The 14,856-nt window shown below is 33.8% G+C and overlaps 1 protein-coding gene across 1 annotated transcript; it reads left to right on the top strand.

Moving 5' to 3' along the window:
* Positions 1–5,908: 5,908 nt before the first annotated feature.
* On the top strand, positions 5,909–14,582 carry LOC112755019 (secoisolariciresinol dehydrogenase). The gene is made up of 3 exons (XM_025802883.3): positions 5,909–6,076; positions 6,271–6,348; positions 13,685–14,582. The coding sequence occupies exons 1-3, from the start codon at positions 6,051–6,053 to the stop codon at positions 14,478–14,480; spliced, it is 900 nt and encodes a 299-aa protein (XP_025658668.1). The 5' UTR covers positions 5,909–6,050; the 3' UTR covers positions 14,481–14,582.
* Positions 14,583–14,856: the final 274 nt, after the last annotated feature.

Here is a 14,856-nt window from a genome sequence, read left to right as displayed (position 1 = left end):
ATAACCTTCTTGTAATTCATGTAGGTCGAACCGGCGAGGATACCTCATGATCTTCTTAAAAACTTAAATTATATTTAAAATATTTTTAATTTTTAATTAATTTTATTATTAATATTGAAAGGTATCAGTTTCAGTGTTGAATGAAAAGCAAGAGAGAGCAAAGATCGAAGAAGAGGAGAAATTGAAGAGAGAGAGAGAGAAGCTTTCTGTTCTGATTTTGGTAAAATGGAACTTGGATTCTAATTGCAACAACACAACTAACACACATTCAGCTAGCTATATAAGCTGAGCCTAATGACAGCTTGCACTTGCAACTAATTCTGCTGAGTCAGCTTGGCTTAACTAACTTAGCAACTGATTCAGTTTCAGCTCAATCACTACTCTATCATGCACCCTGCTATCTGTTTTCATTGTGTTGCTCAACACTTGCTCTGCCATACACTCTGCTGCTGAGGTCTTTTGGTTTGCTGCCATTCTGCAAAACTCCTTTATCACTAGGCATGGTTGGCTCATGGACTGTTCCTGCTGCCCCTTCAACACTACACAACAAATTTTGCTCAACATTCAGCCTTGCTCTAGCAGTTTCAAACATTCCAGAGGCAATTGCCTTTGTTAGAATGTCTGCCAACTGAACAGACCCTGGAATATGGCTAACATGTACTACTTTCTTCGTTACATAGTCCCTCACAAAGTGAAGATCAGTTTCAAAGTGTTTAGACTTTGAATGCAGGATGGGGTTGGCTGCTAAAAGTACAGCACTCAGGTTATCGCAGTATATGGTGGGAGTAGAAGCTGTGGCCCTTAGCTCACTCAGCAGGCTCTTGATCCATATAAGTTCTGCAACCAGATCCGCCATAGCTCTGTATTCAGCCTCTGTGCTTGACCTGGCCACCACAGATTGCTTCTTAGAGGACCAGGATACCAGGTTTCTTCCTAAGAAGACACACATACCACCAGTCGATTTCCTATCATCAGGGTCTCCTCCCCAGTCCGAATCACAGTAGGCTGTGATGTTCAACACGTCATTCTTACGGAGATGTAGCCCATATTTGATTGTTCCACTTGCATACCTGAGGATTCTTTTAACCATTTTCCAATGCGATTCCAACGGGTCTTGCATGAACTGTGAGAGTTTGCTTACAGCATAGGCGAGCTCTGGTCTTGTAACGGTCAGATACTGAAGACTTCCTACCACTGAACGATAAAGTGCTGGCTCATTAAACCTGTCACCACCAAACTGAGATATTTTCAGTGATGATGGGAGAGGTGTTTTACAAGGCTTGCAGTTTGTCATACCTGCCTTTTCTAGTAAATCATTAACGTATTTTTCTTGGCTGAGTAGTAATCCACCACCTTTAGTCTTGCTAACCTGAATGCCTAGAAAATAATGAAGATCCCCCATATCCTTGAGTGCAAACTTGCAATTCAACTGGTTCACTACAGCCGTTATAGCACTTGTTGAGCTTCCAGTGATGATCACATCATCTACATACACAAGCACAAAGGTGGTAGCATTGGTATCAAATTTTGTGAAGACTGAAACATCAGAGGCTGTGGCAGTGAATCCAAGTTGATGCAGAGCTGTAGACAGCTTATGATACCAGGCCCTCGGAGCCTGTTTCAGGCCATACAACGCCTTGGTAAGTTTGCATACCAGCTTCCCATCACCCTGCACATAGCCCTGTGGCTGTCGCATATACACATCTTCAAGTAACTCTCCATGCAAAAATGCATTGTTGACATCCAATTGTCTAATTGACCAATTGTTTGCCAAGGCAAGTGTCAAGACTACCCTGATTGAAGTTGCTTTGACTACCGGACTATAGGTCTCTGTGAAATCAAACCCAGGCCTTTGAGAGAAGCCTTGAGCGACCAGCCTGGCCTTGTACTTCTGTAGTGTGCCATCAGAGTTGTACTTAACTCTAAAGACCCACTTGCTGCCAATAGCTTCTCGGTTCTCTGGTAAAGGTACAAGCTGCCATGTCTTGTTCTTAAGCAGGGCTTGATACTCATTGTCCATGGCTTCTTTCCATTTCGGATCAACCATTGCCTCTCGCACTGACCGTGGCTCTACTGCAGCATGATAAACCTTTGGTCGAAGACTGCCAGTTTTGCTTCGGGTGATCATAGGGTGTATGTTTTGAGTACTAGGCACAGGTTCACAACTTGGAAGAACAGTTTCTAGATTTGAGATTGGGACTGGGATAGGTGTGGCTGAGGGCGCTCTCTGAGGGATGAGAAGTGAAGATGCAGTGGGAGGAATTGAGGCTGGGGATGAAGCTGAAGGTGAGTGGCAGGTGACAGAAGCTTGAGAGCAGGGTTGAGAAGAGTGTTGAAAGGCTTCTGAGTGACTTGTGACATGTGATGGAGGCAGGGGTCTTGGTGAGGAGTGAGTGGTTTGAGTTTGTGGAGGTAAGTGAGGGCTGGGAATCAATGGAATGGATGGCATTGTCTCAGACTTGTTCTGCTCATCAGTGTCATTCACGAGGTGTTTTCCAGTTTTGAAGGGAAACTGCACTTCATTGAACACCACATTTCGTGTGATCACCACTTTTCCTTCTGGTGTAAGGCATTTGTACCCTTTGTGAGCAGTACCATACCCCAAGAACACACAGGGTGCTGATCGAAATTCAAGCTTGTGACGATTGAACGGTCGCAAGTGAGGGAAGCAGAGGCAGCCAAATACCCGTAGACAGCTGTAGTCTGGTTTCTTACCAAGAAGCTTCTCTGTTGGAGATATGTTTCCTAAGGTTGGTGTTGGTAGAACATTGATGAGTTGAGCTGCAGTGAGAAAAGCATCACCCCAGTATTTCATTGGCACTCCAGAACAGGCCATGAGTGTCATTCCCATCTCTACTACATGCCTGTGTTTGCGCTCTGCAGTTCCATTTTGTTGATGGATGTGAGGGCATGAAAATCTGTGTCTGATCCCTTGTGATTGAAGCTCCTTTGATAAGCTAACATACTCAGCAGCATTGTCAGATTGAAACAATTTAATTTTTGTGCCAAATTGTAATTCAACCATCTTTTGGAAATTAAAGAAAACTGATTTGAGTTGTGACCGTGCTCTAATTAGATAAAGCCAAGTGAATTTAGAAAAAGCATCGATAAAATTGACAAAATAGAAATTTCCATTCAAATCTGGCATAGGAGCAGGGCCCCATATGTCTGAATACACCAATTCTAAAGGAGATTGATACACTGTACTTGAACTTGGAAATGGTAATCGGTGTGACTTGCCTATGCTACAGGCTGTACAAGGCTCTTTATTCTCAACAAATGACAAATTGCAATTTTTCAAGACTGTACTAACTACTTTGTTTGCTGCATGCCCCAACCTTGCATGCCACAAGAGAAATTGCTCAGTTGTGGACATGGTGGAGTTGTAAGCAGCTGGACTTATTGAAGGAAAGAACTTGACAAATTTATACATCCCTTTATCAACTTCACCCTGTAGAATCAACTCTTTGGTTTCCTGTGATTTGACACAACAACCATGAGCATCAAACTCAAAAAGCACATTGTTATCACAGCAGAATTGATACACACTCAAAAGATTTTTGGTTATTTCAGGCACATGTAACAATTTTTGCAACAAGAACTTCCTAGAACTCAAATCAGTTTTAAAAATGGAATTTCCAATAGAGGTGATTTGCAAACCTGTTCCGTTTCCCACAATTACTTGTTCTGATCCTTCATAGCCTTTACTGCTCATCACATTTTGAGGGTTTGGTGTCATATGGTGTGTTGCACCACTGTCCGGATACCAATTTTGATCATAGCTGGTGGATGGTGTTTCTAGAGCACTCAAGTGAGCTTGTGGCTGTGGCCTAACTTCTGTACGCTCATAACCCTCTCTTGAACTCTGGCTTTCATTCCCATAAGACGAATCATACCTGAACCAGCATCTGCGAGCTGTATGTCCAACCTTATCACATAGTTGACAAACTGGTCTGTTACCTCCACCATCATATCGTCTGTCATTTTGGCCACCACTGGCAAATCTTCTATCATTATCATAGAATCCTCCATCAGACCTTCCATAAGTTCTTCCTTCATTGCCAGAAAAATTGCCTCTCATCGTCCTTCCACCTTGTCCTCTAAAATCACCTCTGAGATGCCCTCGACCTCCATAATTGTTTGAGTATTGAGCTACATTTGCTTGGATTGACAGATCTGTCCTCCGGAATCTTTCTATCATACTTTCATGTGCAAGAAGCAAAGACTCTAGCTCTCCTACAGAAACCCTAGATGATCTTGAGACTACAGCTGTAATCAACGGTCCATATTCCTCTGTTAAGCCATTGAGTATGGCACTAACATGATCACTTTCCCTTACTGGTTCTCCAACTGAGGCTAATGTATCTATTGTTTCTTTAATTTCTAACACATAGCTACTGGCAGAGCTTCCAATTTTAATGCTACTCAATTTGTTCTTTAATTGCAGAATTCTTGCTCGAATTTGTGATGCAAAATGATCCTCTAACCTGCTCCATACCTGGTATGTGTACAAGCAGCCAACCATACGAGTAGTGAAGGGTTTTGTCATCGACGCCAACAGCCAGGATTTGAGCAGAGCATCTTGTCGCTTCCATCTTGCAAATTCTGGATTCTTCTCTTTTGAAGCTGTGAACTGAGTTGGAATACCTTCTCCTGTGATGTGAGCTAACAGATCATGACCTTCGATTGTCGATTCCGCTTGATCTTTCCATTGGAGAAAGTTGTCGTCATCAAGCTTCATCGAGATCGGTGAGGACATGAAATTAGGTTGACGCTGAACCTGAGCTTCAGCCGTTTCTGTGTTTATCTCCATGGTGATTGAATAATCCTAGCTCTGATACCATGAAAGGTATCAGTTTCAGTGTTGAATGAAAAGCAAGAGAGAGCAAAGATCGAAGAAGAGGAGAAATTGAAGAGAGAGAGAGAGAAGCTTTCTGTTCTGATTTTGGTAAAATGGAACTTGGATTCTAATTGCAACAACACAACTAACACACATTCAGCTAGCTATATAAGCTGAGCCTAATGACAGCTTGCACTTGCAACTAATTCTGCTGAGTCAGCTTGGCTTAACTAACTTAGCAACTGATTCAGTTTCAGCTCAATCACTACTCTATCAAATATTTTTTTATTTTTCACAGTATTCTCTAATTAAAAAGATAAAATTAATTTATCGTTAATTAATAAATTGTTGTATATATAATGTGAGATTCAAATTTTCGATGTGTGAACTAAAATTAATTCCTTGACCAACTTAATTTGATTAATTTTATCGTTAATATGATAATACCTCTGAAAGAATATTGTCAAAAACAGTTAAAGACATGTTGACAATGATTTATTTGTTGGTTTGTTCTATCCGTGAATATATATATATATACCTAAAAAGAAAAAAAGAAATTAATCTACATTGTTTTAGAGTAATATAATATGACGAATAAATACTATTATTTTTTATTAATAATAATTTTTATTTATATTTATTAAATTTTACATACAAAAATTATATAGTTTGTATCTATATTTATTAAAATTTATACACATAAATTAACATCATTTATATTTATATTTTTCAAAATTTACACATATAAATTAATAAAATTTATTTATTAAAAATAATTTAATATTTATGTTAATTAAATAATAATAAAAATTATTAAAATTATTGATCTTCAAAAATTTCTCCTATTAGAATACTCTGTATAATTACAACATATCAATACATTTACGGCGTGTACGACTAAGAAATTGACATATATCTCATTAATTAAAATTAAATATTTTAAAAATAAAAAAATTAAAAAGAAAATGCTAAGTCATTAATTGATTAAAAAAAATAGTAAAATATTATAATGTAATAGAAAGAAGAGTACCATAACAAATCTGTTTATAGCGCATCAGAGGAAGAATCATTTTGAAGACAAGTATATATTTCTCATCCTTCCATAAATACACTCATCAACCCTTTCATTTCATTCTCTCTGCTTTCAAACCTGAGATCTGTTAAAAGGTCAACTCATCTTTATTTTCTTCTTCAGATCTTCAACGCAAACATGTTCAGAACATTATTATTAGCAAGGTTATTATTACTTCTTCACTCAACTTCAATAATGTTTCATTCCAAAGCATGTCCATTTTGAACCTTAATTTTAATTTGTTGGTCAACGTTTTCTTTTCTTTTTCATTCTAGAATTCATGAAGTTTAATTTCTTTTCCATTATTAGTATATTAATCCTCATTTAATTTTATATATTTTTTAAAAATTTTCTTAAGGAAGTTGAAGCTCGCTACCCTTAGCAATGGTTTGAATCAAGAAGGCAGCAGATTCTATGCAACGGTTGGTGAAAGAAGGTGAGTCTCATTAAGGGTCTTTATTATTATATGGTTTTCCTCAAACTTATTAATTCATTTTTTTGAAAACTTCTTCGTTAGTGATGTTGTATATATTTAGCTATAGTCCAATTCTTCATTTAATGAGTGCAATTTTCCAAAGTTTTCGTAAAGGGAAAAAATGAATTATAGGAATACAACCAAACTTTAATTTATAGGCTCCCTTGGCTGATTTAAAGTTGAATTATACATATGTATGAAACTTGAGTCAGTTTTCAATTTAAAAAAAAAAAAAAAATCTCTTATGCATAGTTACATGTAAGAAAATGTTTTTCTTGTCTTGAGCGTCTAAGCAGTGTTCTTAGCTTTGTCTCACGCCAATTCTGTTTAAAATTTTTAAAATTTTTAGATTATTTTATTCAGTATATATCTCATAAAACTTTATTTTCGGATTTCAAATTAAATAATATTTTTTTTAATTACTAATGGATAAAATAACTTGTTTCTGATTTTAGCAATACGTTTGCACAGGAGAAAAAAAAAAAAACTAATTTTTGGTAGAGAAGTAGTTCTTGACTTCTTGCCATTTCCCTTCTATCTACTTCTTTGAATATTGCAATTGTTAAGACAATATAATAATGGGTTTATCTATTTTGTGATCTAAAAACACATATTAAGATTATAAAAATAAAAAATTTAAATTTTTAATATATTTATTCTATATTTATTAAATAAAAATATTTAACATCTTTTACTAATAATAAACATACCATGTTAGCTAAATTCAGTAATAATTATTAAACTAAACGGTAATACTAAAAAAAATTTCAGTCTATACAGTTTAAACTTGTTTTATTTATTTAATATTTATTTATTACAACATATATTAAAAAAAACTAAAAGTAATAAGTTTTGACCGAAATATTTTTTTGTTATCAAATATTCCGTTAACTAAAATACTGTAAAACCAACATGGAAAATCTATCATCATTATTTTAGGTAGCGTTTGAAAGAAAGACAAACACAGAGAGACAGATATTGAAAGATAGAGATTGAAATAAGTCTCGGTATTGTATTTGGTGTAATGTGGAAGACAAAGATTAAAATAAGAACGAAACTCTAATTTAATTTACACAAAGGATAAAGTTAGAATTAATTAATTGAAATGGGATATTTTAAGTAAAAAATATTATTAAAGTTTTAGTCTCTATCTCCAAAAATTTCAGTCGCCTGTGTCTCCACTTTTTAAAGGTATTGAAATATTAAAATTTTAGAGACAGAGATTGAAAATTTTAGTACCAATCTCCGCGCTAACAAACATGATACTGAATCACAGTCTTTCAGTCTCCATCCCAATATCTCAAAACAAACACTACCTTAAAGATTTTGTTAACATGTGTAATATTACTATTAGTAAAAAAATTTAAATTTTTACTTTTATAAAATATATAATAAATACATTAAGAATTAAATTTTGCATGTTATTTTTTGTAAAAAAAATTAATTAATAGTTTTAACATATATTTTAAAAACACATATATATTAACTAAATTTTTATTTTAATTAATTCATATTGTTTACTATTATTCAGTAGCGTTGACAATGCGAAAAGCAAAAGCCGTTGAAGAATTCATACATATAGTTTAGTGCAGTTTAATATTGTGACTTGAATTGATGAAGTTAATATATAGCGACATAGAAATTTATTTAAAGAATGGGAAACAGAATTTGCGTGAAGCACATGCATCAAATTGTGCTATTTGCTGCCTCCAATTTGCATGTTCTCGTGCTGCTCATCTACCAAACACAAACAGCTCTCCTCTCATCTAATTGTCCAATTAATTCTTTTTCAAAACGTGTTACTTACTTAATAACTCATTCTTGTAGATTCTCTCCAACTAAACATGAAGCATAATAATACAAAATACAAATGTATACTTATGTAAAAACAAATCCCAAACCCTTTTTGTATATTAGTTAGACTAAAAAATGCGGATGCTTTTCGAAATTATTGTATCCGTGTATCAAATACATTTTAGATATAATATTTATTCGAAATTCATTTGCTATGAGTGTTTTTTTTTATCCAATTTGTCTTAATAAAAATTAAATAATATTTTTTTAGACATATTTATACACATTTAAATACTATTACGTATCAATATGTTTAACTTTATTCTTAATTTATATTCTTAAAATAAACTTAAAAATAATATATATTATTATTTATACAACAAAATTATTTTATATAATTAAAAAGATACTAAAAACACTTAAAATTTTATTTTATTTTATTTTATAATATATATCAATGAAATATTAAGATATTATTTTAATTTATTTAAAATATACTTTATATTTTGTATGAGCTTACAATGGATCAAAATTCATGTGTTCATGTATTTTGTATCTAGTGTCACTACTTCATATGTACTTGAGTTATACTACAATATTAAGGAGAATCAGAATTACACTGATGATGTAAAGTAAATCAGTTATCAAGACAATAAGTCGTCTAATTTGGATTTTTATTTTAAATATTTTTGAAGTAACTGGATATGGGAGTATTCACGGAGGCCATGGTTTCGGGGTGATCAATGCCGAGGGTAAAATTATTTTGGACTTTTCTTCAACCTTTGATCTTCTTATCGCAAATACATGTTTTAAAAAGAGAGACGAACATCTTATAACCTATAAGAGTGACATGACAAGCTCTTAAATCGACTTCTTCTTGTTGAGGAGAGTCGACCGGAAATTTTGCATTAACTGTAAAATTATCCCGGGAGAGAGTTTGACAAGACAACATAGGGTGCTCGTTATGGATTTTCGCGTTGAGCAAAAGTTGAGGAAAAGACATCATACGAAGAACCCAAGGACGAGGTGGTGGCGGATGAAAGGTGAGGAACAAAGAAGCTTCCTAAGACGGGTAGGAGAAGAGGCAAAGTGGGATGGGAATGGAAGCGCGGAAGAGATGTGGAGGGAGATGACAGAAGTTATTAGAAGAACAACAAAAGAAAGTTTTGGTGAATCTAAAGGAATAGGACCAAGAGATAAGGAGTCCTGGTGGTGGAATGCGAGTATACAAGAAAAGATAAAGATAAAAAGGGAATGCTTTAAAGAGTGGTCTTTATGCCGCAATGCAGATAATTGGGAAAAATATAAGGCGGCTAAGAAAGAGACAAAAGTGGCTGTAAGTGAAGTAAGAACAAGAGCATATGAGGGTCTCTACCAGTATTTGGGCACGAAAGAAGGAGAAAAAGGTATATATAGAATCGCAAAGAGCCGGGAAAGAAGAACGAGAGATTTGGATCAAGTTAAGTGCATAAAGGATAAGGATGGAGAGGTGTTGGCTCAAGAGGAGAAGATTAATGAAAGGTGGAAGAGCTACTTTTACGAGTTATTTAATGAGGGACAGAAGACTCTTCCGAGCCTTGGTCGATTATGCACAAGGGAAGAAGATCAAAACTTTGACTATTATCGAAGGATTCGAGACTTCGAAGTAAAAGAGGCTCTAAAGCAGATGAAAAATGGCAGGGCAGTAGGACCTGATAATATCCCGATTGAGGTTTGGAAGGGTCTTGGAGAAAAAGGCATCAACTGGTTAACCAAGCTTTTTAATGAGATTTTAAGGTCAAAGAAGATGCCTGATGAGTGGAGAAAGAACACCTTGGTACCTATCTACAAGAATAAGGGGGATATACAAAGTTGCAGAAACTATAGAGGGATTAAGCTTATGAGTCATACTATGAAGTTATGGGAAATGGTGATAGAACGGAGGTTGAGAAAAGAGACACAAGTAACAAAGAACCAATTTGGATTTATGCCAGGAAGATCTACCACTGAAGCGATATACCTATTAAGAAGGATGATGGAGAGGTATCGTAGTAATAAAAGGGATCTACATATGGTGTTTATTGATTTGGAAAAAGCGTATGATAGGGTACCAAGGGAGGTCTTATGGAAGGTTTTAGAAAAGAGGAGAGTAAGGATCGCATATATTCGGGCAATTAAAGACATGTATGATGGGGCCACAACTAGTGTGGAGACTCAAGGTGGTGTGACAGAAAAATTCCCTATTGGTATAGGATTACACCAGGGATCATCCTTAAGTCCATACCTTTTCACATTAGTCTTGGAAGTACTCACAGAGCACATCCAAGAGCCTGTGCCATGGTGCATGCTTTTTGCTGATGATATCGTCCTTATGGGGGAGTCAAGGGAAGACCTAAATAAGAAGTTGGAGTTATGGAGAGAAGCTCTAGAAGTGTATGGTCTGCGCATAAGCCGTAGCAAGACGGAATATATGGAATGTAAGTTCAGTCTGAGAAGGGAAAACCCCAATATAGAGGTGAAGATTGGAGAAAACACCCTACGAAAAGTTAAAAGTTTTAAGTATATTGGGTGCATCATACAGGATAATGGAGAGATTGAACAGGATGTAAAATTGTAAATCATAGGATTCAAGCAGATTGGTCAAAATGGCGGAGTGCATCTGGTTTTATATGCGACAAAAAAGTACCTTTAAAACTTAAAGGTAAATTCTATCGCACCGCTATAAGACCGGCTATGCTGTATGGTACGGAGTGTTGGGCGGTTAAAGGGGAGCACGAACATAAGCTGAGTGTGGCAGAGATAAAGATGTTGAGATGGATGAGTGGCCATACGCGATTGGATAAAATAAGGAATGAAGATATAAGGGAGAGAGTTGGAGTAGCACCCATTGTGGAAAAGATGGTTGAATCGCGTCTCAAGTGGTTTGGACATGTGAGAAGAAGACCGATAGAACATCCAGTTATGAAGGTGGATGAGATGGAAGATGGACAAATGGCGAAAAGCAGAGGAAGACCTAAGAAGACCATCCATGAGGTGGTCAAACGAGACCTACATGTAAACGGTCTCTCTGTAGACATGATACATGACAGAGCATAATGACGTCGTTTGATTCATGTAGCCGACCCCACTTAGTGGGACAAGGCTTTATTGTTGTTGTTGTTGTATTAGTATTTTTTGAAAAAAATATAAATAGTAAAAACAAATTTTGTTTTCTATTTTCTTCTTCATAAATTACAAAAACGTAAAATAATGAAAATGAGAACACAAATCATCTGCTCATCAAATCTTATCCTTAGAAACATAATTAATCCATTTCATTCTAGAGGTATCGGTAAAAGTACTAAAAACTTGTTTGGAAGACTAGTAATTAGAATTTACTCCATAATTGATTTTTTTTTTTATTTTGAAACAACTAAGAATAAATTATTTAAATTTTTTTTAAAAATTCAATTCTCATTTTTTTTTATTTGTAAATCAGATTAAAAGAGATTTAATTTCTAAATCCATTCATATACTCTTTAAATTTAAATACTATTCTATTAATATATTATAGTCATTCTAAATTATAGAATTCAGTTTTAAATAAAAATGAATTTTTTTTTAAAAAAAAAATCTTTTTTCATGTTAAATAATTTTTAAAAAAGCTCTAAGTTTGTTAAAGTGTTAACGATGATTTTTCTCATTCCAAAACTCAAATATGAGAAGCTTAATATTGAAGGGCCAAATTAAAGTATTAGACACTTTGACTAATTTCACATTATTGTTAAAAAAATTAAAGTAATATATCCTTCTGTCCTTCACTTATGAAAGGAAAAGAAATAGAGAATACATCTTAGTTAAAAAAACCTTCATATATCTAATGTCGTTTTCTGCTTTGGTAAACACATTCAGAATCATAATTTGTATGATGGTGGTAATGGATTTGAATCGTTTAGAAATTAGAATAGATCAAGAGCGATAACTTTCTTTATCATTATGTATAAATTATTTAAAAAAAAAAAAAAAGAAAAGGACGTAAAAAGTCAAATATTTTGTTGTAAATGAAAGTTTGGAAGCAAAAAACACGTCTAAAGGTCTTCCACTTCCACTTAATCAAATCTTGTTGGAAGAAAAAGTTGGTCCACGACATCATCCTCTAACTTTGCGAAAAAGAAAATATGCTTTTTGATTTAGACGTTTAAGATAAAAGCTGATGGATCGGAATTATATTATTTATTTGATGGATATGCCATCATGATTGATGAGTCATTGAGTGATATGCTTTTGTATTTTCCAGTTGAAAAAAATAAAAAAGATTTTGGTAAGATTATTATTATTAGTGAAAATTTATAAATTTTTTAATAAATATAAATAAATATGCTAATTTTTTTATATTTTTAATAATTTTTTTTTAATTTGTAATCTTAATATATATCTTTAAAATAGATATTAGTTAAATAAAAAATTAAAAATAATGTAAATAAAAAAATTACTAAAATAATAAATAATATTTTAATTATTTCTGAATTTATTATTTTTATCTTATATAAATCTCACTATTTTAATTTTATTATGATTAAAATTTTATTTTATCACTTTTTAGCTTGAACTTTACGTTAATGTTGTAAGTGTAAAGAGTGTATGAAATTAGTCCCACGTCAAAGAAAACAAAAAAGAGTGAAGAGTTTATAAGATGAGAAACCCATTAACTTACTACTTTAAGGTTTTGAGTTCCACCACTTTATTCTTTGCTATGCTTTCTTTTTTTTTCAAGATAATTTTTTTTAAAATATATTTAATTATCCATACTTATATATGGATATATGAAAAAGAATTAGACGCACAACTTTTTTATAAATTTTTTTATCAGATATAATTCTCAAAAAAATATATTCTATAATTTTTAAAATTCAAACTAAAAATTTTTTAGCTAGAAAATAATTATTTTAATTAATAAACAATTGAATACAATAATCGGTATAAACATGCATGGTAAACAAAATATTGAATTTTCTAGGTTGGTTACTTGGTTTACACATCAAAGTTATCTATAAGAATTTTCACCTTATTTAATATACCTGACTAAATATATTCTAGACGATTATTTTTGTAAGTTATACTTTATGCTAACATCTGCTCTATTATTATTATTATTATTATTATTATTATTATTATTATTATTATTGAATTTTGATGTGGACTTCGCTTTAAGACTCAGATTATTATTATTATTCACTATAAAAGTGTGTCGGGAATTAATAAACATTCTACTTTTGTTGTTGAGAAATGTTATTTTTAGTTTCACACGTTTTAAAGTGCACACATTCCATTTTAAATATACAGTGCTTTCATTGTATTTTTTTTTTCTCTCCTCTTAAAACGAAATAGCAAAAATATGCATTTAAGAAAAATAAAAAGGTAGTACAAATAATATTCCTCTTATGTATTTAAATATAATATCTCTTCCTTTGAACACTCACTATGATTGACAATGACTTCATTGCATTTTTGGTTCACAAAAAATAAAAATAAAAATAAAATTCAGGCTTGAAGGAAAAGTGGCAATCATAACCGGGGCCGCAAGTGGACTTGGCAAGGCCACAGCCCATGAATTTGTGCAGCATGGGGCCCAAGTAATCATTGCTGACAAGGACACCAATCTGGGCCCACAAATAGCAAAGGAAATGGGCCCATTAGCCCAATTTGTGGAGTGTGACGTCACCATTGAGGCCCAAATAAAAGAAGCTGTAAACGTTGCCATGACCAACTATGGCAAACTTGACATAATGTTCAACAATGCTGGCATAACAGGCCCATCAATCCCACCAAGCATAATAGATTTGGATCTTGATGATTTTGATAGGGTCATGAAAACCAATGTATGGGGCATGGTTGCGGGTATAAAGCATGCGGCACGTGTGATGGCACCAGTGTCATCAGGGGCCATTTTATGCACATCAAGCATAAGTGGGCTTTTGGGTGGGCTTGGGCCTCATCCGTACACAATATCAAAGTTTACAATACCTGGGGTAGTGAAGTCGGTGGCAAGTGAGCTTTGCAAGTTTGGGGTGAGAGTAAATTGCATTTCCCCAGCCCCAATTGCAACACCAATGTCCTTGGCCCAAATTGGCAAATTTTTTCATCATTTAAGTGAAGAAGAAGTAAGGCAAATTGTGGGTGGGCTTGGTGAGTTAAAGGGCTCAAAGTGTGAGGACATTGATGTGGCCCGGGCTGCGTTGTTCTTGGCATCTGATGATGCAAAGTATATATCGGGCCATAACCTTGTTGTGGATGGAGGGTTCACATGCTTTAAAAGCTTGAACTTCCCTTCTCATGGTTAAATAAATAAATTCTCTTATTCATTCATGTAATCGTAATGTTTTATAGTTTTTCTCTTAGTGCTTAAACATTTTCTTTGATTTAATCAACAAGACATTTCTTCTTATGCTGCACCAACAGGGCAATAACGGTAAAATATGTTTTTGTGATATTTATTAGAAATTTTAAAATTATTCATAATATTTAATTTAGCCATGACAAAGCTTACTCTGTTCCGAATCCCAAAATCACTTTCCCTCTGCTTATTAATGTGAAGAATATTTTGTCTTACCCTCATTTTTCGTTTCCCTAAGACCCTAACAATCTTTATTGGGATTTTCGAATTTGACTAAACAAATGAAAAATAAAATAAAAATAAATACACACACACGAGGATAC

This window comes from Arachis hypogaea, chromosome 16, assembly GCF_003086295.3.
Source record: "Arachis hypogaea cultivar Tifrunner chromosome 16, arahy.Tifrunner.gnm2.J5K5, whole genome shotgun sequence".
Classification (NCBI taxonomy): domain Eukaryota; kingdom Viridiplantae; phylum Streptophyta; class Magnoliopsida; order Fabales; family Fabaceae; genus Arachis; species Arachis hypogaea.
This window is presented reverse-complemented; position numbering and strand designations above follow the sequence as displayed.

Excerpts from the sequence above, each read along its gene's own strand:
- LOC112755019 (XM_025802883.3), top strand. The coding sequence starts at position 6,051 with ATGTTCAGAACATTATTATTAGCAAG. Across the intron at positions 6,077-6,270 it reads AGAACATTATTATTAGCAAG|GAAGTTGAAGCTCGCTACCC; the intron begins GTTATTATTACT and ends AATTTTCTTAAG. Across the intron at positions 6,349-13,684 it reads GCAACGGTTGGTGAAAGAAG|GCTTGAAGGAAAAGTGGCAA; the intron begins GTGAGTCTCATT and ends AATAAAATTCAG.